This window comes from Canis aureus, chromosome 16, assembly GCF_053574225.1.
Source record: "Canis aureus isolate CA01 chromosome 16, VMU_Caureus_v.1.0, whole genome shotgun sequence".
In the NCBI taxonomy this organism is placed as follows: Eukaryota; Metazoa; Chordata; class Mammalia; order Carnivora; family Canidae; genus Canis; species Canis aureus.
Genome location: NC_135626.1, coordinates 46,297,636 through 46,324,779, shown reverse-complemented (window position 1 = coordinate 46,324,779; position 27,144 = coordinate 46,297,636). Strand labels below are relative to the sequence as shown.

General features: G+C 35.7%; 1 protein-coding gene across 11 annotated transcripts in view; it reads left to right on the top strand.

The window, feature by feature from the left end:
• The window catches only part of CEP112 (centrosomal protein 112), a 392,220-nt gene that overhangs the window by 35,333 nt on the left and 329,743 nt on the right, over positions 1-27,144 (top strand). For 9 of the 11 annotated variants that reach the window (XR_013354742.1, XR_013354744.1, XM_077853714.1 and 6 more), the window contains exons 5-7: positions 158-235; positions 8,995-9,042; positions 9,743-9,820. Coding sequence is in view for 9 of the 11 variants with exons in the window: in XM_077853714.1 (XP_077709840.1) it covers positions 158-235; positions 8,995-9,042; positions 9,743-9,820 (204 nt within the window). In the remaining 2 variants the exon portion in view is untranslated. The remainder of the gene's footprint in view (positions 1-157; positions 236-8,994; positions 9,043-9,742; positions 9,821-27,144) is intronic. The other 2 variants (XM_077853716.1, XM_077853711.1) reach the window with 1 other exon arrangement.

The window sequence follows — 27,144 nt, the reverse complement described above, 5'->3', positions numbered from 1 at the left end:
AACATTTTTCATTACTTTGAATGACATATATTTTGTCCTGTTTTCTGTCTTTTCTGTTTTCTTTCTTTTCCCCTCACTCCCTCTCTCCCTCGTTCATTTTTGCTTTTATTTCTTCCTTCCTTCTCCCCCTTCTTGTCTTTTGTCTTTTGTCTTTCAGGAAGCTCATTCCAAAAAATCTGCTGTTTCTTTGGATGACAGCGACATTGAAGCTCGCCTTAATAGTTGGAATCTTGGGGTAAAAAAAAGTACTTGTTTTATGTATGTATATTAATGTAGGAGAATCGTATTATATTTGTAAAACATCTCAACTAATTCTATTTAGTGAATATTATTGGATGTCAGCCATTCAGTACTGCGGTGGTACTGTGGGAGAAGGACTTTGAGTACAGGAAAGAGAAAGAACATTCCAAAGAAGCATAAAACAGCCCCTGCCCTCAACAAGCTGATTTTCTCATTGGTAAAATAGAAGATATACACATAAGTCATTAAATAATAATTTAAGATAGTATATGGTGAAATATTAAAATGAATTAGAAAGTACAATACTAAAGTGGTGGAACAGGGAGGGAGGACTTGGAGAAGCAAGGTCATTTGGGTAAAAAAAAAAAAATGGGAGATTTCCTGGATGAGCTGCCATCATGGGCAGCAGTTTAGAGATACAGAGGCCGAGAGGGGCATGGATGTATCTGGATAGCTGTGGAGGTACAGAGCTGGGAAGAGAGAGGTATGAAGGAACATGTGGTGTAAGTCACTTGACATGACGGGATCTTTGGGATTAATGTAGGGGATTAGTGGGCAGTGTTAATCAGGCTGGATTGTATTGGAGCTTTGATTGCTAGATGGAGTGATTTAGCTTTTACATGTTAGGCAATAGTGAGCCATAGAGGTTTATTTTTTCCTTCCACGGTCCACTCTACATGATGCTGTTTAAATGCTCTGAGGAAATGAAAAGGGGTTTAGAGCAATTTTTATCACATTTTGTTATTAATTAAATAATTTGTAATTTGAAAATTGAAAAGTATAGAAAATCAGAGGAATAAAGTATGTTTGAAAATCCTAACACTGAGAGATGGCTTAACCTTGCGTTCTATATATCCTCCCTTTCTTTTTTCCCCTGTATTTACACAATTAAACTTTAAACAAAATTGGGGTTATAAATATTATTTTGTGCTGTTTTAAATTTGCTATAGGTTTATAATAGTTCTATAAATATGAATATTAACAATGGCACTAATTTTTCTTTTGGATGGGTATTACATAACTTATTTAAGCATTCTGTTGTTTTTGGACATTTTGGTTGCTCTCAGTTTGCGGCTAATATAAGTAACATATAAGTAATACTGCCGTAAAATTTCCTACAGATTCTTCGTATACATTTTTGGTTGCTTTCTCAGGTTACATCCCTTCTAGGCACCTGCCTCCAGATGGTATATACCAGTTTATTCTCCAACTAGCAGTATATAAGATTATCTATTTCTTACTTCTTCACTGCACATTAGGGATTGTTGTTTTTAAAAACGTAAAACCTTTCCTCCTAATAATGGTCTTTAATGAAAGCAGTGCTTTAGGAAAATTGACTTGGTGGCATTTTGAAGGTTGTGTTGAGTGTGAATAGAAATTGGAGAAAGGGAACCAATCATCTTTTTGGTGTTTGTGATGAATACCACATTAGTATGATTTCTGTGAAGATGGCAAGTATTGAAAAAAAGACATTTCAAAGAGGGTAAAAGATGCTAGCGACTGATTGGTGAGCTGACCAGAAGGGCACCTAAAGGTTTACTTCTAGGAAATGGGAACATTGGTTCTCTGTCAGCTTCATGAGACTCGAGGGCTGGAATCCTATTTCATAGCCACACGGTGCCGGGTGGTGGCTGCACCCAGAGGCTGGACAGCCAGTCTTCAGGGGACAGAGTAAGGACAGCTGGCTCCTGCAAGGGACATGAGTAGAAGGTAGGGCATGGATAAGAATTTAAAGCAATGTGAATCTTCTAGCCATTTTGGGAGCATGTTAGCTAAAGAGAAGAGAGAGAATTAATAACAAGAGGGGAATAATAAGTCAAAAGAAACACACTGTTATGTTTGAAGGTGGAGCAGAAGCTGCCACTGGAGGGCAGGCCTAAGTTACGAGTGTGGGAGAAGAGCACAGGAAATCCCCCAGAAAGAAATATTTTTGTTATTTGCCAGAAAGCAATATTAAAGTGAAAAGTGAAATCCTGGGCTATCCTTTTAAACTTGCCTTTGCCCTTAGCCATTTGAAACTTCTGATGTACATTTCTTAGCACAGAGAGTACTTTGCCTGATTATTTAACTGTTCAGTGGATTGAATTCATATAATAAAATTAAAATAAAACATCTAAAATATTTTGAGGTAATGCCTGAAAACTAGGTCTGCCTGGGTTTGTTTCACACTTTTATTGTTCAAAGGATGCACTAACATTGTAAAATATGAAAGTCTTGCATTTTTATATATTTATAACATATATACATTAATCAGGCTGAACTATATCTTTTGATCACAGTAGAATAATTTAAGAATCCAGTGTATTAAAAAGCTTAGATTTTACTTTGATTTTAGTTTTGTACGAGAACGTGTGATGGATTTTTTTTCTTTCTTCCTGTGAATGATGGTTAATAGTAGTTAATTTTAGTGCTCTATGCCAGGGGTGCATTTTTTATATTGCTGGCATGACTTTCATACGCCTTCGTTCAGGTGCATTAGATGTTCTAGAATTTGAATTTTCTAGCTTTTGTTAAAAATACATTTTTTTCCTGCAAATATATTCTTTCTTTCTCCCGGGAGTGTTAGTATTTTTTTTTTTTTAAGGAATACATAATTCAAATAGAGAGATTTATTTATTAAACCTAGCAATTAAATTTTCCTCCTGTATTTTTTTCTTACTCTTTAAACATTTAACCTTTAGTTTTGGGGAAACTTTCTTACTGTGCCATATAATTGATATATTCCATGCTTGACTGTCTTTATGTAAATTTTTTTTTTTTCCGTTTTATTTTTCTGAGGCCCTGGTAGAGAGCTGGGAGGAGGACTTTCCTGGGCCTTCCATTCTAGTTATTAGTCACCTGCCCACTGCCGCCATTGGCCTATGCACTGACTGTAAAATCTCACTCTCACCAGGAGCAGAGGAATAGTGAGGACTCTCTTTGCTACTTTGCCCCAGAGCAGGATCCAGGAGGAGTATGGAATTAGCACAGGGATTGCTCTCAGGAATAGGCAGTGGGAGCTGGGTGAGGTTAGCAGAAGTGAGTGCCCCTTAGATCCCGCAGGTAGCTCCAGCGGGTGGACAGCGCCCTAGAGTTAGGCAGACCCAGCTGGAGGTCAGGGGCCATTAGGGAGGAGTGAACCTTTCTGCCGAGGGCTAGGGGTTACCTGTGAGCTGTTAGCAAGTGGGGATATGCCTTTACTGTCCTTGTGGGAAGCCTGGCTGTTCTGCTCCCTGGGGCCTTCTTCACTGTGGCTGTTGGGAACTGTCTTAATCAGACACCAAGGACAGCTGTCAGGCTGGTGTAGCAGACAAAAGAATATGAGTAAGACCAAAGAGTAGGTTGAGATGAGCGATTCCAGTAGATGAGCTGCCCAACTTGTTGACCCTCAGAATTGCGAGCTAAATAAAATGGTTGTAGTTTGAAGCTGTGAAGGTTTGGGGTAATTTGTGGTGTAGCAGAAAGCTAATTAATACAGATACTGCCTAATGATTTTCTGAAGTGACTGTGCTCGTTTTCATCAGCAGCAGCAAAGTGCCGGCTTCTGAGAGTCTACTTTCTCTTCAATCCTTGGTATGGTCAGTTAATTTTTTTTTTTTTTTTTACTTAAAAAAATTTAGCCTTTCTTAAGAGTGGTTAGTAACATTGCGTTATGTGGTTTTAATATGTATTTTCCTGGTGACTAACACAGTTAGGTGACTTTTCCTATGTTCGTGACAGTTTAGATGGTCTCTGGGAGTCAAGTGCCTACTTGTGGCTTTACCAGTTTTTCTGTTGGGTTGTTTGCCTTTTTCATACTGGTATGTCAGAGCTTTGTATCTATTCTGGGTAAGAGTCCTTTTGGACTAAGTATAAATAGTTTCTCCTACTTTGTTGCTTTCCTTTAATCTCTTACTGGTGTCTTTGATGAACAGAAAAATTAAATTTTAATGCAGTTCATTTTCTCATTTTTTCATTATGTGATTAATGCTGTTTTGTGCTCCATTTAAGATCTTTGACTACCTTAAGGTCCTGAAGATGTTCTTCTCTGTTTTCTCCTAGCAGCCCTATGGTTTTACTTTTTCTATTTAGATTACATCCCATCTGGAGGTGATCTGGGTATATGGTATAAGATAGGGTGTTAAGATTTATTTTTGTTCCTTATGTCTATCCAGGTGACACTCTCACATATTGTAAAGACTCATCCTGCTGTACTACAGTGTTATTTGTCTCATAGATCAGGTGACAGTACATGTCTTTCTGTTTCCATTCTGTTCCTTTGGCTTATTTGCTTTTCCTCATGCCAATAGACTGTGCCTTTATGTCTGTATTTAATTTGTGCTCACTAAATGTTGAAATGTGAGTAAACCAACGAATCAGCCTCCATTTGTAGTATTATTTCTGAGGAAAAACGTTTTTCAAGTTTTAAAATGTTGACTTAAAAAACACTATTTTGGAGCGTAATTGATTTGACATTGAGGACTGAATTTATTTTATGCTATTGAGAGAATTTTGGCAGTTCTGACTGATGCCATGACCTAAAAACATTTATTTTAGTTGTGGTGCTAGTAATATATTGCTTGGTAATGTCCTTTCCTTTAAGGCGGCTAAAATATCAGATAAAATATCTATTTTTCTAGAATCATAGAATATCTTTAATTGGTCAACATTAGTCTATAGGGGTATTTGATCAGTTTGACCAAAATCCTGAATAATCCAAAGAAACTGGCAGAGCCCTTTGTAATCAAACAAATTGGCTAAAACACTAACCAAAATAGAATATTAAAAGCAGTTTTCATTAGAAAGAATTCAGATATCTGTATTTGTGTCTAGTTTAAACTATTACATATTTTATTACTGTGATTCCATTTGCTCTCTAAATAAGAAGTGTTTGGTCATGTGATTCATTCCTGCTATTGGAACTTAATTTTTTTGGCTTTGTTTTCTGTATAATATTTTGTTAGACTTTAGTGTTTCACATACATCTTTTCTATCTTCTATTTTGGACATTCTTTATTGTGGTCTTCTTTCCTGAGGTATTATGAGAGAACAAGAAATTTTCTAAAAGAACATGAAAAAAATGTTAAGACTGTTTACAGATTGCTTCAAGTCCATTACTGGTAGGTTACAAAGTGGGAACATTTAACTTCAAAGCACATCTGGCTGCTGTTATAAAATCAGAAAATAGATTGCTTATTTCCCCCAAATAGACGCAAGAACATGCTTTACTATGGATAATTCTCATTACATATTGAAAGTGGTAATGAGACAAACTCAATGTATTGTAAATGAACAACAACAGATTCATAAATGTTTACAGTGTTCATTATTGTTTTTAAATATTATAATATAATAGACTTTTTCTTTTCTTTTTTTTTTTGGTCAGCTTGAGAAAGGAAATTTATGATAACAGAATGAGTCTTTAACTTCTGTATTTAAATGGCTTTTAAAGATGCAGAGGATGAAACAGGAGTCACTTCTCCATAGTTGAAAGGCTACATTGTAATTAGCTAAACCAATATTTTGTACTCCGCTTGTAAATGTAGAGCTGTGTCAAAATAAGTCACAGATGGTTTTCTTGGCTTTGGTTTTAAATTTTAAGCTTAATTAGAGCTTGAGCATCTTTGAGAATTCCGTTTCCCCCGCCTTTATTTTTCCCCTTCTATTTAATTCTGCTTCATGAATTAGGGTTTTATATATTTGCAGATATGGGTGTGTCTTTGAAGAACTTACTTTCTAGGCTGTTTTTATCCATTCCAAAAATAGAGAATGGTTACTTACTTTTCATATATATACCTTCAGACAATAAATATTTATTGAGTGCACTTTGCTGCCTCCTGGAAATTTGCTGCCTCTATTTTTCAAAAAGCTGTGTATATATAGTACAGTGTTATTTACTAAATGTGCCTCTTCCTCTGGGTGATATTTAAGTGGGTTTTATTATTATCTCCACTTAATAAATGTTTTCCAAAGTAAATGTACAAATGCATACACCCACTAGTGGTACACCATCTGAAACACTTTTATTTTCAGATTTTTAATGTGTACCAATCAGGTGGCTATAAAATGCTATTTCACTGTGGTATTACTTTACATTTTCATTGGAAAAGATTGCACATATATTCATATGTGTAATAGTCATACAAATTTCTTCATCAGTAAATTGTGTCTCATATTTTTCCCATTAAAAAACCTGTATTCTTTCATTAAATTTTAAAGACCTTTTTTACGTATTTTGAGACTGATAATTTGTTCAAACATCTCCAGTTTATGGTTATCTTTTCATTTTATTTATGATATATTTTTTGGAGTAAGTTCTTGCCTAGTCAAATTTATTAATTTTTTGTTTATGCTTTTTGGATTTTTTTTGTCTCTTGCGTAAGAAATCTTTTCTGTTTTGGCCATAAGTCATTCTTTTTTTTTTTTTTTTCTTAGCAAGTGAAGGGGAGTGGGACTGATCCCTGGACTCCAGGACCACGCCCTGGGCTGAAGGCAGGCGCTAAACTGCTGAGCCACCCAGGCACCCCGTAGGGTCCTTTATCTATAGCTCTTCCTTTCTTTCCCTTCACCATGGAGAAACTTCCTTCCAAGGGGCCTGTCTCTCCTGCAGAAGTGGTTCCCTCGTAAGAACCTTCTCTGGTTCTTTATAGTTTTTCACACCCTTCTTTTGATTCTCCTGTCTCCAGCTCTCTGATCCATCAGGTATTTTGTACGACTCACTCACGTAAGGTAGACCACTCTCCTTCTACAAGTCAATATTTGATGACACTTATATTCCAATACCACTGGGACCCTGAGGCACTTCCTTTTTGTTCCATTCCGTCACTCTGGTTTAGCTTAGGATCTTATTCTGCTGATCCGTGATCTTTCTTTGGCCACTTAAATGTAAGTCAAAGGTTTTAGTAATTTCTCCTTATTATGATGTAGGCATAGGTGATGGGTGTTTTTATGTGCTGTCTTTGGTGATCTTTACGGGTTTTTGAGGATGGGGAGAGAAATATCAATTCAGACAGTTGTCATTACTTTATAGGAATCAGCCTTCAGGCAAAAGAAAATTATTTTGTAAATTACTCCTTATCTAAGTGTTAAAATATAGTTAACTATTCAGATTCTATCTGTTGCTAGAGAGGCTTTTATGTTTTTTTAAAATGAATAATCAGTTCTATTTTTAATTTTGTTGCCTCTGTATTCTTTTAGTAGTTGGCCCTTTATTCATCCTTATCTTTATTATCAACTTGAGCATGGATTATCTTCTATGATTATTAACTATAATAAATTGTTTGAGGAGCTTTCTGAAAACATAGTGAGATTTTGGAGGAGTAGATCCTGATAATATATGTTTAACAAAGTTTGTCAGTTGGTGCCAATGGTATACTTCAGGGTAAAAACAATTATCCTAGTTTGAAGTCATGGTTAGTGTCACGCATAAAATCAAGGTGCTATTCAGTCAATGGTTTCAGGACATATAGTTCTAGGACACACGTGTGTACACGTTATGTTTATGTTATTGTACATTTTGAGATTATCTATGTCATAAATTATAAGTTTAAGATGTCAGATTAGAATTTCATGATAATGATTTTTACTTATCACTTCATTTATGAATGAAATAGTTGAAATAATAATGAATGTTTCTAATTTATCATATAGTATATTCATTCACTAAATATTTCCTCAAAAGCCTACTATGAGTTAGATATTATGGTATTTCTAGGAATACAAAATTGAGAAGTCATTATCTTTGCATTTATTGTGCACAAAGGCAGATGTGGAGACATACTGATAAACACTTAGAATGTGCTATGAGAGACACGTTAGGATAGTTTAGAAGCTTGATAAGAGGGTGGGATCAGGTACATTTTGCCCCTTCCTTCCTCCCTCCCTTCCTCCCTCCCTCCCTCTCTCTTTTCCTTCCTTCCTTCCTTCCTTTCTTCTTAATGAATATTTGTTGGGCCCCTACCTGCCAGGCCCTGTGGTAGATGCTTGGGATAGATGGGTTGTGACAGTCATAATCTGTTTTCAGAGTTTTTACTCTTTTATAGAAGACAGATGTTTGATTATAAAAGGGTACAATTGAAGTAGTAGAAACTTAATTAAATTTCCTGGGGAAGAGTCTTGAATAAGTGAACAATAAGAAGTTGGGAGAATGATTTCATAGGTTGCAAAGATTCAGATTTGGGAAAGAATGTAGTGCTTTTTTTAAGGTAAAACAAGACGTTTGGTGTTCTTAGAGTACAGGGTATACTGAGGGGGTAGATGAGCCTGGAAGGTAGATATAGGAGTAGTCCCAAAGCAATTCTCTACTCTAGTAGAGAGGTAATTCTCTACCTTTTCTGGAGGCAAATATAAGGATTCATGCACTGAACCTGCCTGGCTGTGTAATAATTAAAATGAGACTTGAAAGATGAATAGGTGCATGCTTATTGAGGTTAGAGGGGCATAGAGTTGTGCCTAGGGGTAGAGGGGCACAAGAAGACTACTGTATTTCAGCAGTGTAAGTCACCAAGGTTCTGGGAATCTAAAACTTGTTGGGAGGAGTAGTGGAAATGAAGCTGAGCAGTTAGGCTGTGAGAGGATCACGATGGTGCATTTCTGTCTGCAAAGAGTTTATGTTTTATATTTTGTTAGTGGACTACTAAAAATATATTATGCAATACCCATCCTAAAACACTAAGTATTAAGACATATAGAAAATGTTTTCATATACCAACTTAATTCTGTATTTTATCAAATAATTAAAACTCAAAAATAGTATTAATAATTAATAAATTATTAATTTCTATCTTGAATTTTCAGATAGAAAATCCTCGATACCTGAGACAGAAACCAATCCCAGTTTCTTTGGTAGGTGAGAATTTCATTGGACTTTTCCTATGGACAGATTTTTTTTTTAAAAAAGATTTTATTTATTCATTGAAGAGGGAAAAGAGAGCACATGCACAAGCTGGGAGAGGGGTAGAGGAAGAGGGAGAAAGAATCCCATGCAGACTCCACAAATGTGGAGTCTGATGTGGGGCTCATCTCAATCCTGAGATGATGACCTGAGCTGAAATTAAATAGAGTGCTCAATTGCCTGAGCCACCTAGTGCCCTCTTATGGACAGATACTTTTCTTTTTCTTTAAAAAATTTTTTTAAAAAGATTATTTATTTATTTATTCATAGAGATGCAGAGAGAGAGAGAGAGGCAGAGACACAGGCAGAGGGAGAAGCAGGCTCTATGCAGAGAGCCTGATGTGGGACTCGATCCAGGGTCTCCAGGATCACGCCCTGGGCTGCAGGCGGCGCTAAACCGCTGCGCCACCAGGGCTGCCCTGGACAGATACTTTTCAATAAAGTAATCATTAAGTCATTACAGAAAAGAACACTAGTCCACATTATGAAGTTTAATAGTCTTATTAATCCTATCACTTGTGGATGAATAAATCACTTTTTTCTCCAATGCTTGTATTATTATGATGAGAACTTCAGGGAATTGAGTTTCGTTTTGGGTTAAGGATAAGCCAGGCCAAAAAAGTATTGAATAACTCTTACTTTATTCAACAGGTGACTCCCAAATTCAGCCTGAGAAAATCCAGCAGTTTCCATGATGATCATCTACTCTCTCGAATGCATGAAAAAGAGGTAGGATTGAGATATTTCTGATGTATCAGATAATGAACATAGTTTTTGTTTTTGTTTTTTTTTTAATTTATGATAGTCACAGAGAGAGAGAGAGAGAGAGAGGCAGAGACATAGGCAGAGGGAGAAGCAGGCTCCATGTACTGGGAGCCTGACGTGGGATTCGATCCCTGGTCTCCAGGATCGCACCCTGGGCCAAAGGCAGGCGCTAAACCGCTGCGCCACCCAGGGATCCCCTGGTTTTTGTATTTTATATAATAGGAGTTTTCAGGTCTTTGAATAATGATGCATGGTAGGAAGAGGTTGTCTTTGGTACAGATGTAAAATAATGATGCAAGGGTAGGCAAGATTTTTCTTTTTTTTCAAGCACATTCCCCACTTTGTGAGAGTGTGCTGAGGGGCTCTCTTCTGAGTATCCATTCCTGCTTGTCAGGACCTGGGAGGTGGCAGTTTTCAGAATCAGTGTCTTTGACGTCAGTGAACCCCTCCATCCTGCCATTATCTCAACTTATTTTAATGTATTTTTCTAGTTTCACTATTCTTACTGTTGGTACTATTTATTTTTATTTATTATTTATTTTTAAAAAAATGTTTTATTTATTTATTTATTCATGAGAGACACAGAGAGAGAGGCAGAGACATAGGCAGAGGGAGAAGCAGGCTCCCTGCCGGAAGCTTGATGTGGGACTTGATTCCAGGACCCTGGGATCATGATCTGAGCCAAAGGCAGACTCTCAGCAACTGAGCCACCCAGGTGTCCCTGTTTGTACTATTTAAATTGATCTGCTAAATTAAGTTATGCTATGGCTAGTATGTAACATAATATACTATCTTTCTTTGGTCATTTGAAAATAGAATTATCCAAGAGGCAGTATTGTTTATTGGTTAAAAGCATAGACTGTGGAGTCAGAAATACCTGGATTTAAATCCTACTTGTTTGCTGTGTGAAAATGCGCAGATACTTGCCTTCTTTGTCTAATTTGGGAGATACTCGCTTTAACAGGATGAGTATGAAAATTCTGTAGTCTGCAAATAACTGTATGCTTCACATATAGTAGATATTAAATGAAAGTGAATTTGCTTTATTATTTTCTTTTTAAAATTTCTGGGGATCCCTGGGTGGCGCAGCGGTTTAGCGCCTGCCTTTGGCCCAGGGCGCGATCCTGGAGGCCCGAGATTGAATCCCACGTTGGGCTCTTGGTGCATGGAGCCTGCTTCTCCCTCTGCCTGTGTCTCTGCCTCTCTCTCTCTCTCTGTGTCTATCATATCATAAATAAATAAATAAATAAATAAATAAATAAATAAATAAATAAAATAAAATAAAATATCATAAATAAATAAATAAAAATAAAATAAAATTTCTATTCTAGAAAATTTGAAAATCATCATTATTTTTATGTCTACTTATGATACCAGTGAAACACTTGGATTATCTGTGTGGTGGTAGAAGACAGTTAGATTAGGAATCTGAAAAACTATGTCCTTAACTTGTCTTTATCATTCTCCAGTCATATTACCCTGGGAAATTAAGAATATTAGTTTAGTTTTTGTTTAAAAAGGAGATAATTGTTGATGTCACAGGGTCATTACCAAAATTAATGAGAATGAATATGTATGAAACTTGTAAATTGTAGTTTATGCAAATATGAAAATGTTATTGGACTTAGTTTTAATGTTTCTAATAAATTTAATTAAATAATTGTGTCTTTCATTATTTTTTCTTTCATTTTAATAAAGATGCTTCTAAGTTTGGTGATTTTCAACATGAAAGGGTTTTCTCACCACCTTATTTATAAAATATCATAAAAGACATTGATTTTTTTTTCCTTAGATATTCCAAACAATAGCATAAGCATCTAATTTAATTTTTGTTGATAATGGAGGAGGAAAGGCAATTTTTTCTTTTAAATTTCAGGCTGGTGGAATTATTGCTGCTGATCTTAGTAGATTTGTCATTTCATGCCTCCAGTGTGAGGCATGGAGGCATGTAGAGTTTTGTTTCCTGGTGGAATCTTAGTGTTTAAAAATGCTGTTGGAATAAAAAGCAACTACATTTTAAAAAGCCTTTGAGGGTAATACTTCTCATATGCAGATGTATCTTCTTTTGAGCTCTTATTTTGCATTTCTTTCTTTTCCAAATTGTCATTAATTGTTTTTACAAGTCATTCCAAGTCATCCCTAACCACTTTTCTTTTTACTTTTATTTTGTACTAATTCCTACTCTTGAGGCTGCTTACTATAGAATAATTAAAATAATTGAAGGGAAGTACTGGCCTTTTTAATCTTTTGGGGTCTTTGATGAATAATATCTTTATTCTTTATGATGACACCTTAGATCAGGCATAAGCATACCAGTGTGTGTTGAATGAGAAGAAAAGCATTTAAAGCTGTTGTGTATTACATCAGACATTCATTTTTAAATGTGTGTGGCTTTATTTTTTTCCACACCCTTATGTTTTTGTTTTTCTTTTTGGCATACTGCAAAAATATTTTTGGCATCATTGAGAAGTTTGCATGTAAACATCAACTTACTTCATATCTTAAAATATATCCAGTGCATATATTTTGGCTAAAGTAATCCTTTGTGCAATTACATAGTTTTGGCCTTTTGGATGAAAACTTTTTATCATATTTTTTTCTCCTTACTAAAATATTTAAAAAGTATATGGTGAGTTGCCCCAGGGTGAGAATTATCTGTTTCATCTTTCTTTTAAACTAGTATTTATAATTATAATTGGTAGATTTTTATTGAAGACATTTTGGAAGATAAAGAGATATATAAAGGAGAAAATAAAATCACCCATAAAACCAGAACCTAGAAATGAAAATGCTGGCAAAATATTGTATTGTCTTTGTTTTTTTCTTTATGTATCCTATAAACACAAATTTTTCCTTAAAAAAATTGAGATGATATATATTGGTTTGTATATTTTGAGTAATTTTTATTCTATTAAATATTGTTCTTAAGCCACTATTTTTAATGGCTGTATTATATTTCAAATTATGGAAGTATTCTCAGTTAATTTAACTTATCCCTATTGTTGGGAATTGAGATTTTTAAAAATACTTTTACTAATATAAATAATACTGGGAAGAATATCTTTAATGTCTCTATATGCATCCCTAAATATTTCCTTGGGGTAATGAATTATATCTTACATGATAAAATTGAATTGGTGGATTTCTAGAAGTTTAGTATCATTAATAATTTAACTTAAGAATAAAAATTAACACTGGAAGCTTATTGAAAATTGTATTTTACTGTAAGACACAAGTAAGGAATTTATTGTGTACAAAAATGAAAAGGAAAATAAAAAGACAAGAGCCACTTGAAGGCAGAGGAAGTAGCAGTTTATATTCCCTTTTTTTTAAAAAAAAGATTTTATTTATTCATGAGAGACACAGAGAGAGAGAGGCAGAGACACAGGCAGAGAGAAAAGCAGGCTCTATGCAGGGAGCCCCATGCGGGACTTGATCCAGGGACACCAGGATCACTCACTGGGCCAAAGGCAGGCGCCCAACTGCTGAGCCACCCAGGCGTCCCTATATTGCCTTTGTAAATACAAAAATACTAATTATAGACCACATATTTGCAGGACAAAAATTTTTTAGCATTTTCATATTTGAAATGAAAAATAGCAATCATATTGTTTTGTTATTTTTGTCTGTTTCCTAGAGATATTTTACTAACTTGGATTTTTTCTCTAAATTTAAATACATAGTTATGTTGTGATATGCATAGTTATCCTCTAGGATAGTTCTATATCTACTTGCTTAAGTCACTTTTATTAAACATTTACTTGTGGGCATGATGATAAATGCTTTTCTGTTTTGAAATTCGTAGGGCCTTGCATGTCTGTGTAAGAAAACCCTGATGTGTCTTGTGCATGTTCTCATCGAAAAATGCTGAGTGGTGTTCTAAAAATAATAAAGAGCATTATTTAAGTGGGTTAATTTTAAATGAAATGTGAATTATTAAATATTTAATCTTCATTTTCTCAACACCTAATCTTCATTCTTTAGAGGTAATCATCGCTGAAAAGTGTGTATTCTCTTTAAAATTTTTTATTAATATCTCTTTTTTTTATACAAATGAGATTATAGACCATACTCTATATACTGCTTCAGTTTGCTTTTTTGACTTAAATATACATTCTGATAATATTTCTATGTTAGAAATGGTCTTCATTCTTTTAAGTAGTTACATTGTATTTTATTTTACTGCTATATTAGATTTAATTAATCCAGTTTCCTTTTGAGGAATATAAGTTATGCATTTTGCTGTAATAGTGTTTCAGGAACATCCCTGTATAAATATTAAATCTTTGTGTATTTTATGCTTCTTTTTTTGGGAGGGGCAGAGGAAAGGGACAGAATCCTCTCCAGAGAAAGGAGAGAATCCTTAAGCAGACTCTGACAAGCTCAGAGTCTGTCATGGGGCTCAATCCCAGGACCCTGAGATCATGACCTGAGCCAAAATCAAAAGTTAGAGGCTTAACTGACTGAGCCACCCAGGCTTATTCTTATATGATACATTCTGTGACATGGAATTGCTTGTTGACGGGGTTGCTCACTTAAATTTTTTTTTTTTTTTAATCATCAGCAGATTGCCCTTGAAATAAAGTTCTGCGTGCCTAGGGCTGCAGGTGTGGGTAGAATGGGGGGATGAGGGCAAAGGGATATGAGAGTTGTTTTGTGGAGTGCTGAAATTAGATTGTGAGGATTTTTGTTTAATTCTCTGGTACAGTAAAAACCATTGAATTGTATACTTTAAATAGGTGAATATTCTGATGTGGGAATTATGTATACCAGAATGTCTGTTTTCTCATTTCATCATCAACACTCAATTCTAAACAGTTTTGATTATCTGTGACATGAAAAATAATATCTTGTTTTGATATTTTCATTTATTGTAAATGATAATGAACATATATTCTGTTTTATTTTTATTTTTATTTTTTAAAGATTTGGGATCCCTGGGTGGCGCAGCAGTTTAGTGCCTGCCTTTGGCCCAGGGCGCGGTCCTGGAGACCTGGTATCGAATCCCATGTCAGGTTCCCGGTGCATGGAGCCTGCTTCTCCCTCTGCCTCTGTCTCTGCCTCCCTCTCTCTCTCTCTGTGCGACTATCATAAAAAAAAAAAAAAAAAAAAAAAAAAGATTTTATTTATTTGAGAGAGAGAGAGAGGGACAGAGAGGGACAGTGAGAGTACAAGCAGGGGGAAGGGCAGAGGTAGGGACAGAGGTACAGGGAAAAGCAAACTCCCTGCTGAATAGGGAGCCTGATGCGAGACTGGATCCCAGGACCCTGGGATCATTATCTGAGTGGGAGGTGGAAGGTGCCCCTGTTTTGTGTGTTTTAATTTCATTTTCGTGAGCTGTCTTTTCTTAGAGTTTCATATGTTTTCATTATATTGTCATTGTGATTCCTGAGCAATTTATATATATATATATATATTTTTTTTTTTTAACACTTTCTATATTAAAGAATTCTGGCTTTTTTATATTTCTTGCAAGCATTTTTCTATGTCTCTTATTTCTGGTATTTTTTTTAATGTATACAAGTTTTCTCTTAAAAGCTAAATCTGTCAACCTTTTCTCTATAGCTTGTGGTTTTTGTATCATACCTAGAAAAACATTTCTTATTATATGATTATGAAAAAATTCACTCATGTTTTTGTCTCTTTGTAAATCTTATTTTTATCTCAGATTTGTTTCACAGGCTTTTGTTGTGATGGTAATCTAGAGCCATCAATTTTAATGTTAATAATAAAAAATTTAGGAGGTTGTAGTGCTTAAGTTAAAGAAGGCAGTAAGTGTGGAGAGAATTGATTGGTATGAAATTTTATACAGATTACAGGGTTCATTTGTGTCATGAAGCACTTAATGAAGGATTTACTTCTGTTTAAACTTTAGAGAGTTCTAAAATAATTAGCTTTTAGAAATCAAACTTTATAAAATACAACTTTCATTTTAAATTTATAATTGTGTGGTAAATACCATATATGTTAAATGACTAGTATTAGCAATATTATTTTATTGCACTTAAAGACTTGTAGTAGGTTTTTTTTTTTGGTGGTTAAAAATAAACTTATAAAATATTTAAAGATGGTCTTTTAAATTTCCAATTAATTTTGGACATTATGGAAAAACATGTTCAGAGACAGTGATCCTTTATTTTAACTGTAGCCTATCATTCACAAACACACTTGAACTTGTTTGCCTTTGTTTTTTTTCTTTTTTAAATTTATTTTTAAGATTTTATTTATTTATTCGTGACAGACACACAGAGAGGCAGAGACATAGTCAGAGGGAGAAGCAGGATCCCCGCAGGGAGCCCGATGTGGGACTCCGTCCGGGACTCCAGGATCATGGCCTGAGCCGAAGGCAGACGCTCAACCACTGAGCCACCCAGGCATCCCAAACTTGTTTGCCTTTTTTTTTTTTGTAAATTTATTTTTTATTTATTGGTGTTTGCCTTTTTAATTGCTAACACATTTCCTGTGATATTATATCACAGAATTCTGTGACAATGAGCATCATTAAGAAGTGGGTTTTTGTTTTTTTTGTTTTTTGTTTTTTTTGGTATTCTTAAGAAAGATTTCTGACATAGTTTAAGTTATGTGGAAAACTGTTGTCACTGGAAATGAAGTATGAGACAGCACAAGGGGAGATCAATTTTTAGAGCAACCATCAGTTTTCAGAGAGCAGATGGTAGAAATTGCTCTTTGTGGAATAAAATAGAAAATTTCCTTTGAACTTCACCTTCACTTAAATTTAACATTCTAACCTATTGTATAAAAAGGGATATTGCTTCATTCTCGCATATGATGCCAATTATATATTTTTACCTTTGTGAATCTGCTAATTAAAGATAGAATTTAAATAAATCCAAGATAGCAAATTTATATTATCAACATAGCAAATGAGAAAATTGATATTTTAAAACATTTTGTATGAATGTAAATTCAGATACACAGTCTCACAATATATGATAAATAATTACACAAAGGAATGCCATTGTAAACAATATTCAGGCAAGGAATTAGATCACTGCCAACATCCCAGAGGCCTGCTGCCTGACCATTCCCAGACATAATTGTTTCCATATTCCTTAGAAGTAACTACTGCAGTGCCTGGTGGCCTAGTGGGTTAAGTGGAGTCCTGGGTGGAGCCCTGCGTCTGGCTCCCTGCTTCATGGGGAGTCTGCTTAAGCATCTGCCCTTCCCCCTTCTCTTGCCCTCCCCCTAGTCATGTTCTCTTTCTCAAATAAATACATAAATAAATCTTTAAAAAAATAACTACTATCCTGATTCTGATAATTTACCACTTTTGTTTTTAAAATTGATTTTATCACCAAAGCCAGCATCCTTAAAAATGAAAATATTTTTATCTTAGTGGATTTTAAACTCCATATAAATAGAACCAAGATTTATATATTCTTTTGCGTTTGCTCAATATGTTGGTGAATCTGCCACCTAGCTTTCTATTAAATGAATCTGCCATAATTTCTTGCCATTTTGTTGATGAGTCTACTCTCATTTTTGGCCTTTACAAACAGTAATGCAATTAATTAACATATAGTATATTATTAGTTTCAGAGGTAGAGTTCCGTGATTCATTAGTCTTATGTAACACCCATTGTTCATTACATCATGTGCCCTCCTTAATGCCTATCACATAGCTAACCCATTCCCCCACCCACCTCAAGTACAGGTGCTAATGATAATATTAGAATTTTGGAAGCTAATGATAATATTAGAATTTTGGAAGCTCTGTCAGTCACTGTGAGCTTGAGAGCTTTCAAATTCTAAGACTTTTCTGGTGAGATTAATAGTGATATTAACCAATGTGAAGTTTTGGTGTTGTACAATGAAATTTTCAATATTTGGAAATCCACATAACTTATTGAACTGATGTTTTCACAATGAGTAATGTGCCGTCATAAGATCACACCTGGGTAAAAAGTCCATCCCAAGTTCAAGGTAGATCAACAGAACTTACTGTGACAGAGCATGAAAAGTTTCAGATTCTACAGTGCAAGTACTTGCTAGTGTTGGCTTACTTAAGAAGACTATCCACAGTTATCCAAAAAGGTTACTAAAATACTTTTTCCCTTTCCATTTACGTATTTATATAAGGAAGCATTTATGGAAGAATGAATTCCAATATTATACAGATTCTTTGAGATAGTAGAGGAGGCAGGAATACTTCGGAATTCATTTTATGAGACATCTTGACACCAAAACCAGAAGAGAAAAAAATTAAATCCCAGGTTCTTTATCAATACACTGAGAAAAGACTTTTAGTTAATAAATGATGCTGTTACAATCTTTCATTTACCTGGAAGAAAATAGAATTGGATCCTCATCCTCTAAAAACAAAATGAAACAAAACAGGTTCTGGATGTACTGAACAATCTGTAAGTGCCCCCCAAAAGCCTCAAAACAATAGAAATGTTGCAAACAAAACAAAACAAACTTTTAGGAATCAGAAGATTTTTCTAAACTAAAAACCTTCCCATACCTAGAATGTATAAAAGAAATAATGGTATTCAACTCAAGTGGAATAAAAGACTTTGTACAGTAAAAAATAGAACAAACAAGATCAGTAGAGATATAATGGATTTTGGGGAAATATTTGGGATAGATGGTGTGTTAATGTGGGAAGCACACTAGAAGTTCTTACTGATCCACAGAAATGTTATCAAAATTATGACTGTATTTTCCAGAAGATTAATATAGACCCAGCATGTGTAAAAAGGGGCTGAGAGAATAGTTTTCAGGGGAATTCAAGTCAGAGTAATAATGAGGTAACTGCTCTTATAGGGGAAAGGTGAATTTACCTTTATTTACTTTATTTTATTTTTATAATTGTTGCTGTTCAGGAAGAGGCATTTATATTCTGCCCTGTAGGCACTTGAATTTACCTTTATCAGAAGGCAAAGTTTAGTGAGATATATGCACCATTGATTCATCTGCCTGTCTTTTTAGAATTCATCCCAGAGAAGCCAAAGCCCTGGTGTGTAGGATGCATGTATGAGAATTATTTTGTGGTGGTGTTTTTATTAGAAAAATACTGAAAATGGGATGAATATGTGTCAAAGGAAATGGTTAAACAAATTTTGTTTTCATTAAGGAATAGGTGGTAGCAATTTAAAGGAATGAATACAAACTATAGCAGGTATTTTAAGAGGGATTTCTATGAGATGTTCAGAGAGAAAAGCAAGATGAAGAAAAAAATATATGTATGTAAAACATTCGTAATAAAAAAATCTATATTGTCGAAGGTATAGTGGCTTAAAGAAGGAAATTTGTTTTAGTTCAATGTGAACTAAAGGTCCAGGGTGTGTAAGGGAGTGCTCTGCTCTGTGACATCATCCAGGGCCCAGGCTCTTGGGGAAGCTCTCTCATCTTCAGAGTGTGATTTTAGTCTCCAGGTCTGAGGTGGCGGTTGCTCACCAGTACCTTATCTTTTATGTGTCATCCTTCAGAAAGAAAGAGGGCATGAAAAGAAAAATACTTTATTTTCTAAAGATAGTCCAAGTTGCCTGCAGCATTTCTGTCCCAATACCCTCCTTGACCATACCTAGTCATCAGGTCACATGCAGCCTCCTGTGATACAGCCCAGCCCAAATTTGGTAGTGGTGGTGGGGCCCTGAAGGAAGAAAAGGAAGATAGATCTCTGAGGACACTGGCAGTCTGTCTACAAAACCCCATACCGGTGTATGCATTTTAGCTTATGTGTGTTTGTATATGATTCTGTGAACGTGGCAGGAGATATGCAAATATACTGGGTTGTTAGTATGGAATACCTCATGCAGATATTAATGTAGAGGGAGGAGGGAGAGAGATTCAAATGAAAAAGGAAATGAATACCAAGGAGTGCAGAGAAGCTTAACAAACAAAACCTCAGTATAAAGTAGGATTATGATTATGTTTGTGTGTCATGTAAATTATGTTTGTATACGTTCTATAACAAAAATTAAAAATTCGAAAAAAAGTATTGGCATGCACTGTGTCTATTTAACTATCACTTTTTCCCTGAATGTAATGAGTTCTGAGGAGACTAGAAATTACTGTTCAGGAGAATTCTCCCTCTAAGCCCCACGGATAAGGTAACAAGAGAGATAGATGCATTGTTCTTTGTGCTGTGTTTATAAATAAGCAGGATGAGTAACAATTGGCATTATGAAATATCACCAATGAACATTTTGAGAATAGGATACACTGGAGATGTTAATCAGGCTGAATCTTAATTATCAACACACGATATCTTCTGACTAGCAACTAACAGAATTCTCTAAAAAAAATGATTGTAACAATTAGGTATCCGAGTAAGTAGTGCTGATTATTTTAGAAATCATGTTTGCAATTTGCTGTGGTGATTGTTGAGATGCGGAAAGTGTGAGTAAACAAATATATCGTGCAATTGTGGGCAGTACAGATGGTTGACCTCAGCAATGTTTTCAAGCTTTTATGCCTTACAAATTGAATTACTATGTAGGTACGGTAAATAAAGACAAATAATATTTCAGTAATATTACATTTTATACTTTATTGAAAACTTGAAGTTTGTAGACTTATTCTCTATATCAGAATAAATCTTGCTTTTTTGTATGTTTTATTCCTTTTGATATGATTAAGGTAGTTGATCAACATTAAAGCTTTGAAATAACATTATAAGGAGTTCATTGCTATTTTTAAAATATGTAGATGATGCCTGTTTAAATAACTTTAATACATTTTCTTCTTACAAATTCATTAATAGTTCTTGTGCTATTATTTTGGTATTGTACTGATTTCAGTATCAAATGTTAAACATACTTCGCACCTGCAAAACTGCTAGTAGTAAAAAGTACCATTCTAAGTAAGAAATTTGCCCTCTGTAGGAGTGAATGTTGAATACCTGAGTGAATAGATTGGTAAGTAATTCTTTTTTTTTTTTTTAAACAACCCTTAATTTAAAGTTTGTGTGTATTCAGCTAAATAAAATGACAGTGGAAATTGTTCTAAAATTTAACTAGTTATACTGTAAATGGGATATTTTTATACCTAAGGAAATACTCAAATCCTACGTGAGCACCTTTATCAGTTTTATTCACTTAGTAAGAATGTCCAACCTCAGAGCCATTCTTTGAAGCACGTACTTCAGAGAAAATTAAGCCAAATGGACTTTCTAAATAAAATTTCTTAAGATCTAAGTCCAAATTTTAGAGATTCTCTTAGAAATAGCTCAGGGGCGTGCCTCCTACAGTGGGAGGCTATCCATTCTCAGTTCCTCTGTTTGGGCAGTGAGTTGTCCGTGGAATGGCTTGTCATACACGCCTTGTATTTCTGTGGAATTGTCTAAGTCTCTTGCTGGCTGTATGCTGCTTTTTCTAGAAGTGGGTGGTTTAGCCCTGAGGTGGTGGTTCAAGTAATTGAGTGGATCTTCTTGTTCTATTGCACAGGGACTTGGTCAGAGGAGGTAAAGCTCTCCTCTTTCCACTTACCTCAACTGATTCTTGCCATAAGATATTTTTAAGAGGGCAAATGGCCTATGCAGGTATTTCAGTTCCAGTCCAAACCCTTTTTACATCAGAGGATTGATAGTTGAAAACATGTTGGACAATGGCTAATTTTAGAAATGGGGTAAAATCAGTGGCATTTCTTATGCATTGCTTTAGCAGAGTTTCTCTGCCTTCTCTCACTGACTCCCTCTTCTTAGCCTGACTTCGAAAATTCTATAATTTAGGCTCAGTTATTCATTTGTCTAAACTTTAAAACTTAATTTTGACATATACATACCTGTGTGCTTACATATATGTGTGTAAGTATAGTACAAAGAGAATATAAATGTGACTACAATGTTTAATTATTTTATTTGGCAAACATGATGAGAAAATCCTTTAAAACGTGTATTTCAGTTCCAGGAAAGAAGGAAAGAAAGTGAATTGCAAAGCAACTGCAGGGCAGTGTTGAATATAAATTATTACAGGGTATCCTAAGGAAGGAAAAATTGCTGTTTTCTGGGAACTTTGAGGATGGCTTCATGGAGGAAATGGCGTTTGAGCCATGAGAGGTGAAGAGGCAGAGAAGAAAGACATGGAAGTAGAAACCAGGGTATGTGTTTAGCTGGAGCTCGTAGATGACTTGGCTGGTGGTACAGGGAAAAGAAAAGGAAGGGGGTGTTACCTCCCCTTTTCACAACTGTGCTTTAGGAAAATGAATGGGTATTGGTATCTCAGATGGACTAGTGGGGTGGGAGATGGGGATGACAAGTGTGGAGTGAAGAGGCTTTCTGACAATGGAGGGTTGGGTTCCTGAGGAACTCTGTAGGGTTGTAACAGGCTGAAACAAGGCACTGTGTGCTGGCCTAGAATGTGGTGACTCAGGGGATGTTTAGAGTCAGGGACAAGGAGGAGGCAAAGATAAGGGACTTATTTATACATAGTGACTCTTATTTTGTATCGAGTGTTGAATTGTACTAGAGCAACGACCAACTGGAGCTGGCTTAGAGATGGTGGAAACTAGGAAAGACCTGAGTGCTGGAGATGGACAATGTGACTCACCTGTGTGGGAGACTGGGGTTAAATCAGGATAAAATCACCTAAGCAAGTGTTTACTGTAGTGAAGCCAGCAGGGCTGGCTGGAAGGTCGGAGTAATGTGGAGGAGACAAGAGAAACCCTCTCCAGAGCAAGAGGATAACCAGAACAGCAGAGTCACAGAAGCTGAGGAAAAAAAAAAGATGATCCTTGTGCAATTCGCTGAAGACAAAAGGATGGAATTTGCCCTTAGATTTGGTGATTGAAGGGCTTTTGGAGGAAGAAGGACAGTTATGTCACATTGTGACCTTTGAAATTGCAGTTTTAATGAAGAGTGGAAGGCAAGTTCTGAAAGGAAGGGGAGAAGTGGAAGTATAAAATGTGGAATATATGCACAATGAGAAGGTCATTAGTTAAATATAAGAAGGAGAAAAGAAAAATGATAATTTGTGGTGCAAGCTCAGATATTTAAATAGCAATTTCTGCTGGTATCCTTTAATTGGGATTTTAAAAAATTAAATATTAATTTAATTAATCTATTAAATATCATTGAGGAAAATGTATATAAAGTGTTAAATGATTTAAAAAGATAGGAGCTCTTAATTAATCTTAATAAATTACTAGAAGTCTTTAGGGAATAGAAGTTGAATCCTAGCATGTTTTAGTGTCAGTGACTTACAGGTTGTGTACCTGTCCCTACTCTTCTCCCTAGTTGTGTCAGGTTTTCTGTCCCAGGCAAGCATTTCTCATTAAAACCATCAGACTATTTATTTAGAAAGCATCTTCTTTTCCTTGCTTGAGTTCTTTTTATATATATATATATATTTTTTTTTAAATTTTTATTTATTTATGATAGTCACAGAGAGAGAGGCAGAGACACAGGCAGAGGGAGAAGCAGGCTCCATGCACTGGGAGCCTGACGTGGGATTCGATCCCGGGTCTCCAGGATCGCGCCCTGGGCCAAAGGCAGGCGCCAAACCGCTGCGCCACCCAGGGATCCCTCTTTTTATATTTTGAGCTGGTAAAAGATGAATCCTCATCTTTTAATTAATTAATTAAATTAATTAATTTAAGAGAGAGAGGAAGAAAAAGAGAGAATGCAGGGGAGGGGCAGAGTGAAAGGGAGAGAGAGAGAATCTTAAGCAGATTCCATCCATGCTCAGTGCAGAGCCAGATTTTGGGCTTGAGTTGAGCCAAAATCAAGAGTTAGATGCTTAACTGACTGAGCCATCCAGGCAACTCTAACCCTCATGTTTTAAAAGCTACTCAGCTTTATTTAGCTTGTATTCACTAGCTGGACCCAGTCTCCTGAGTATGAATCCAGGCTTTATACCTCTGTGGCTCATTGACCTTGAACAGATACCTCTTTGTGCTTTAGTTTCACTCTTTGTAAAAGGGAGAGAGTAAAAGTACTCCCTTACAAACATCATTGTGAGGATTACATGAAATAATGAAATAATGCATGTAAATTGTTAGGAACAGAGATTTGCAAGTTGTATGTAATCAGTCAAGTATTTATTGTTTTTCTGCTTCTGCAGTATTTTCTTTTCACTGCTTGCTGCTGCTGCTACACTGAAATAGATATTATAGATGGTACCCAACTTAGGATGATTTATGCATTTTTTGACTTTATGATGGTGCTAAAGCAAGACACATTCAGCAGAAACCATGCTTTAGATTTTGAATTTTGTTCTCCTGGCCTAGCAGTATGTGGTGTGATGATGCTAGGCAGTAGTGTTCTATTGTATGACTATGCCATAATTTGTTTATCTGCCGATTAATCACTATTTGCTTTGTCCTCAGTTTTGGCTGTTATGAATAAAGCTACCATGAAAATTAATGTACAAGTTTTTTGGTTAACTTATGTATTTAGTTCTCTTGGATAAAATTGCTAAACTGCTTTTCAGGTAGTTGTACAATTTTGTACTCCTATCAGCAATATATATGAGTTCAAATCCTCACTGACACTTGATATTGTCAGTTAAAAATTTCTTTTAATTCTTTTAAAAATTTCTTTAACAGAAAAATTGAATCGGTAATAAAAAGTCTCCCAACAAACAGAAGTCCAGGGTCAGATGGCTTCCCAGGGGAATTCTACCTAATATTAAAAAAAGAATTAATACCTATTGTTCTCAAACTATTAAAAAATAGGTATGAAAGGAAAACTTCTAAACTCATTCTACGAGGCCAGCATTACCCTGATTCCAAAACCAAAGACCCAACTAAAAAGGAGAATGACAGGCCAATATCTCTGATGAACATGGATGTAAAAATTCTTGACAAGATACTAGCAAATTGTATCCAACAGTACATTAAAAGAATTATTCAACATGATCAAGTGGGATTTTTTTCCTGGACTCCAAGGATGGTTTAATATTTGCAAATCATCAGTGTAATACACTACATTAATAAAAGAAAGGGTAAAAACCGTATGATCCTCTCAATAGGTGCAGAGAAAGCATCGATTCTTGATAAAAATCCTCAACAAGGTGGAGCTAAGGGGACCTACGTCAACATCTTAAAGGCCATATACAAAAGACCCACAGGGATCCCTGGGTGGCGCAGCGGTTTGGCGCCTGCCTTTGGCCCAGGGCGCGATCCTGGAGGATACCCGGGATCGAATCCCACATCGGGCTCCCGGTGCGTGGAGCCTGCTTCTCCCTCTGCCTGTGTCTCTGCCTCTCTCTCTCTCTCTCTCTCTCTGTGTGACTATCATAAAGAAATCAAAATTAAAAAAAAAATAAGGGGAAGAAGTATCAGACTCTTGATTTAAAAACAAAAACAAAAACAAAAAAAAACCCAAAAGACCCACCGCTAGTATCCTCAATGGGGAAAAACTGAGAGCTTTTCCTCTACGGTCAGGAATAAGACAGGGATGTCCACTCTCACCATTGTTATTTAACATGGTACTGGAAGTCCTTGCCTCAGCAATCAGATAAAAAAGAAATAAAAATAATCCAGAACTGAAAATTCCACTATTTGCAGACCATATGGTACTCTGTGTAGAAAACCCCTACCAAAAACTGTAAAGACTCCACCAAGAACTATACAGGAATACAGCAAAGTTGCAGGATACAAAAATCAATGTACAGAAATCTGTTGCATTTCTTTTTTTTTTTTTTTAAGATTTTATTTATTTATTCATGAGAGACACACACACACACACAGAGAGGGAGAGAGAGAGAGGCAGAAACACAGGCAGAGGGAGAAGCAGGCTTCCATGCAGGGAGCCCGACGTGAGACTTGATCCCTCGATCCTGGGTCTTCAGGATCACACCCTGGGCTGAAGGTGGCACAACCACTGAGCCACCGGGCTGCCCAATCTGTTGCATTTCTATACACCAATAGTGAATCAACAGAAGGAGAGATCAAGGAATTGATCCCATTTACAATTGCAGCAAAAACCAAAAGATACCTAGGAATAAACCTAACTGAAGAGGTAAAAGATCTGTACTCTGAAAACTAGAGAGTACTTATGAAAGACATTGAAGATGACACAAAGAAATGGAAAAACCTCACATCCTCATGGATTAGAAGAAAAATATTGTGAAAATATCTATACCTCTCAAAGCAATCTTCACATTTAATGCAATCTATATCAAAATACCACCAGCATTTTTCACAGAGCTAGAAGAAACAATTCTAAAATTTGTATGGATCCACAAAGGACCCTGAATAATCAAATCAATTTTGAAAAAGAAAAGCAAAGCTAGAGACTTCACAGTTCCATATTTCAAGCTATATTACAAAGCTGTAGTCATCAAGACAATATGGTACTGGCACAAAAACAGACACATAGATCAATGGAACAGAAGAGAAAACCCAGAAAAGGACCCACAACTGTATAACCAACTAATCTTTGACAAAGCAGGAAAGAATATCAAATGGGAAAAAGATAGTCTCTTTAATGAATGGTGTGGGGAAACTGGACAGTAACATGCAGAAGAATGAAACTGGACTGCTTTCTTGTACTATACACACAAAGAATTAAAAATGGATAAAAGACCTAAATAGGAGATAGGAAACCATCAAAATCCTAGAGGAGAACACAGACATCACCTTTTTTTTTTTTTTTTTTTTAAGTAGGCTCTACACCCAGCCTGGAGCCCACCATGGGGGCTTGAACTTACAACCCTGAGATCAAGGCCTGAGCTGAGATCAAGAGTTGGACATTTAACTGCCTGAGCCACCCAGGTGCCTCAGGCAGCAACCTCTTTGACCTTGGTTATAGCAACTTCTTCCTAGACATGTCTCTGAAGGTAAGGGGAACAAAAGCAAAAATGAGCTATTGGGACTTCATCAAGATAAAAAGCTTCTGCACAGTGAAGGAGACAATCAACAAAACTAAAAGGCAACCTATGGAATGGGAGAAGAGATTTGCAGATGACATATCTGATGAAGCGTTAGGGTCCAAAATGCAAGGAACTTATCAAACCTAACCCCCTTCCCCCCCCAAAAAAAACCCCAAAACAAAAACCAAAGACAGACAAACAAAAAACAAATAATCCAGTTAAGAAATGGGCAGAAGATATGAATAGACATTTTTCCAAAGAAGACATACAGATGGCTAAAAGACATTTGAAACAATGCTCAACATCACTTGTCAGCAGGGGAATGCAAGTCAAAAACATGATGAGATATCCCTGTCAAAGTCTATGTAGTGTCAATATTGAACCATTTCACACTGGTTCCCACTTTCTGCTTCCCACATTGCAAATCTAATAATTTAAAAATAGTGTAATTCAGTTTAACTTTGCCGTGATTCTCTGCTGTTGACCTAGTTCTACATACATTAAACCCCA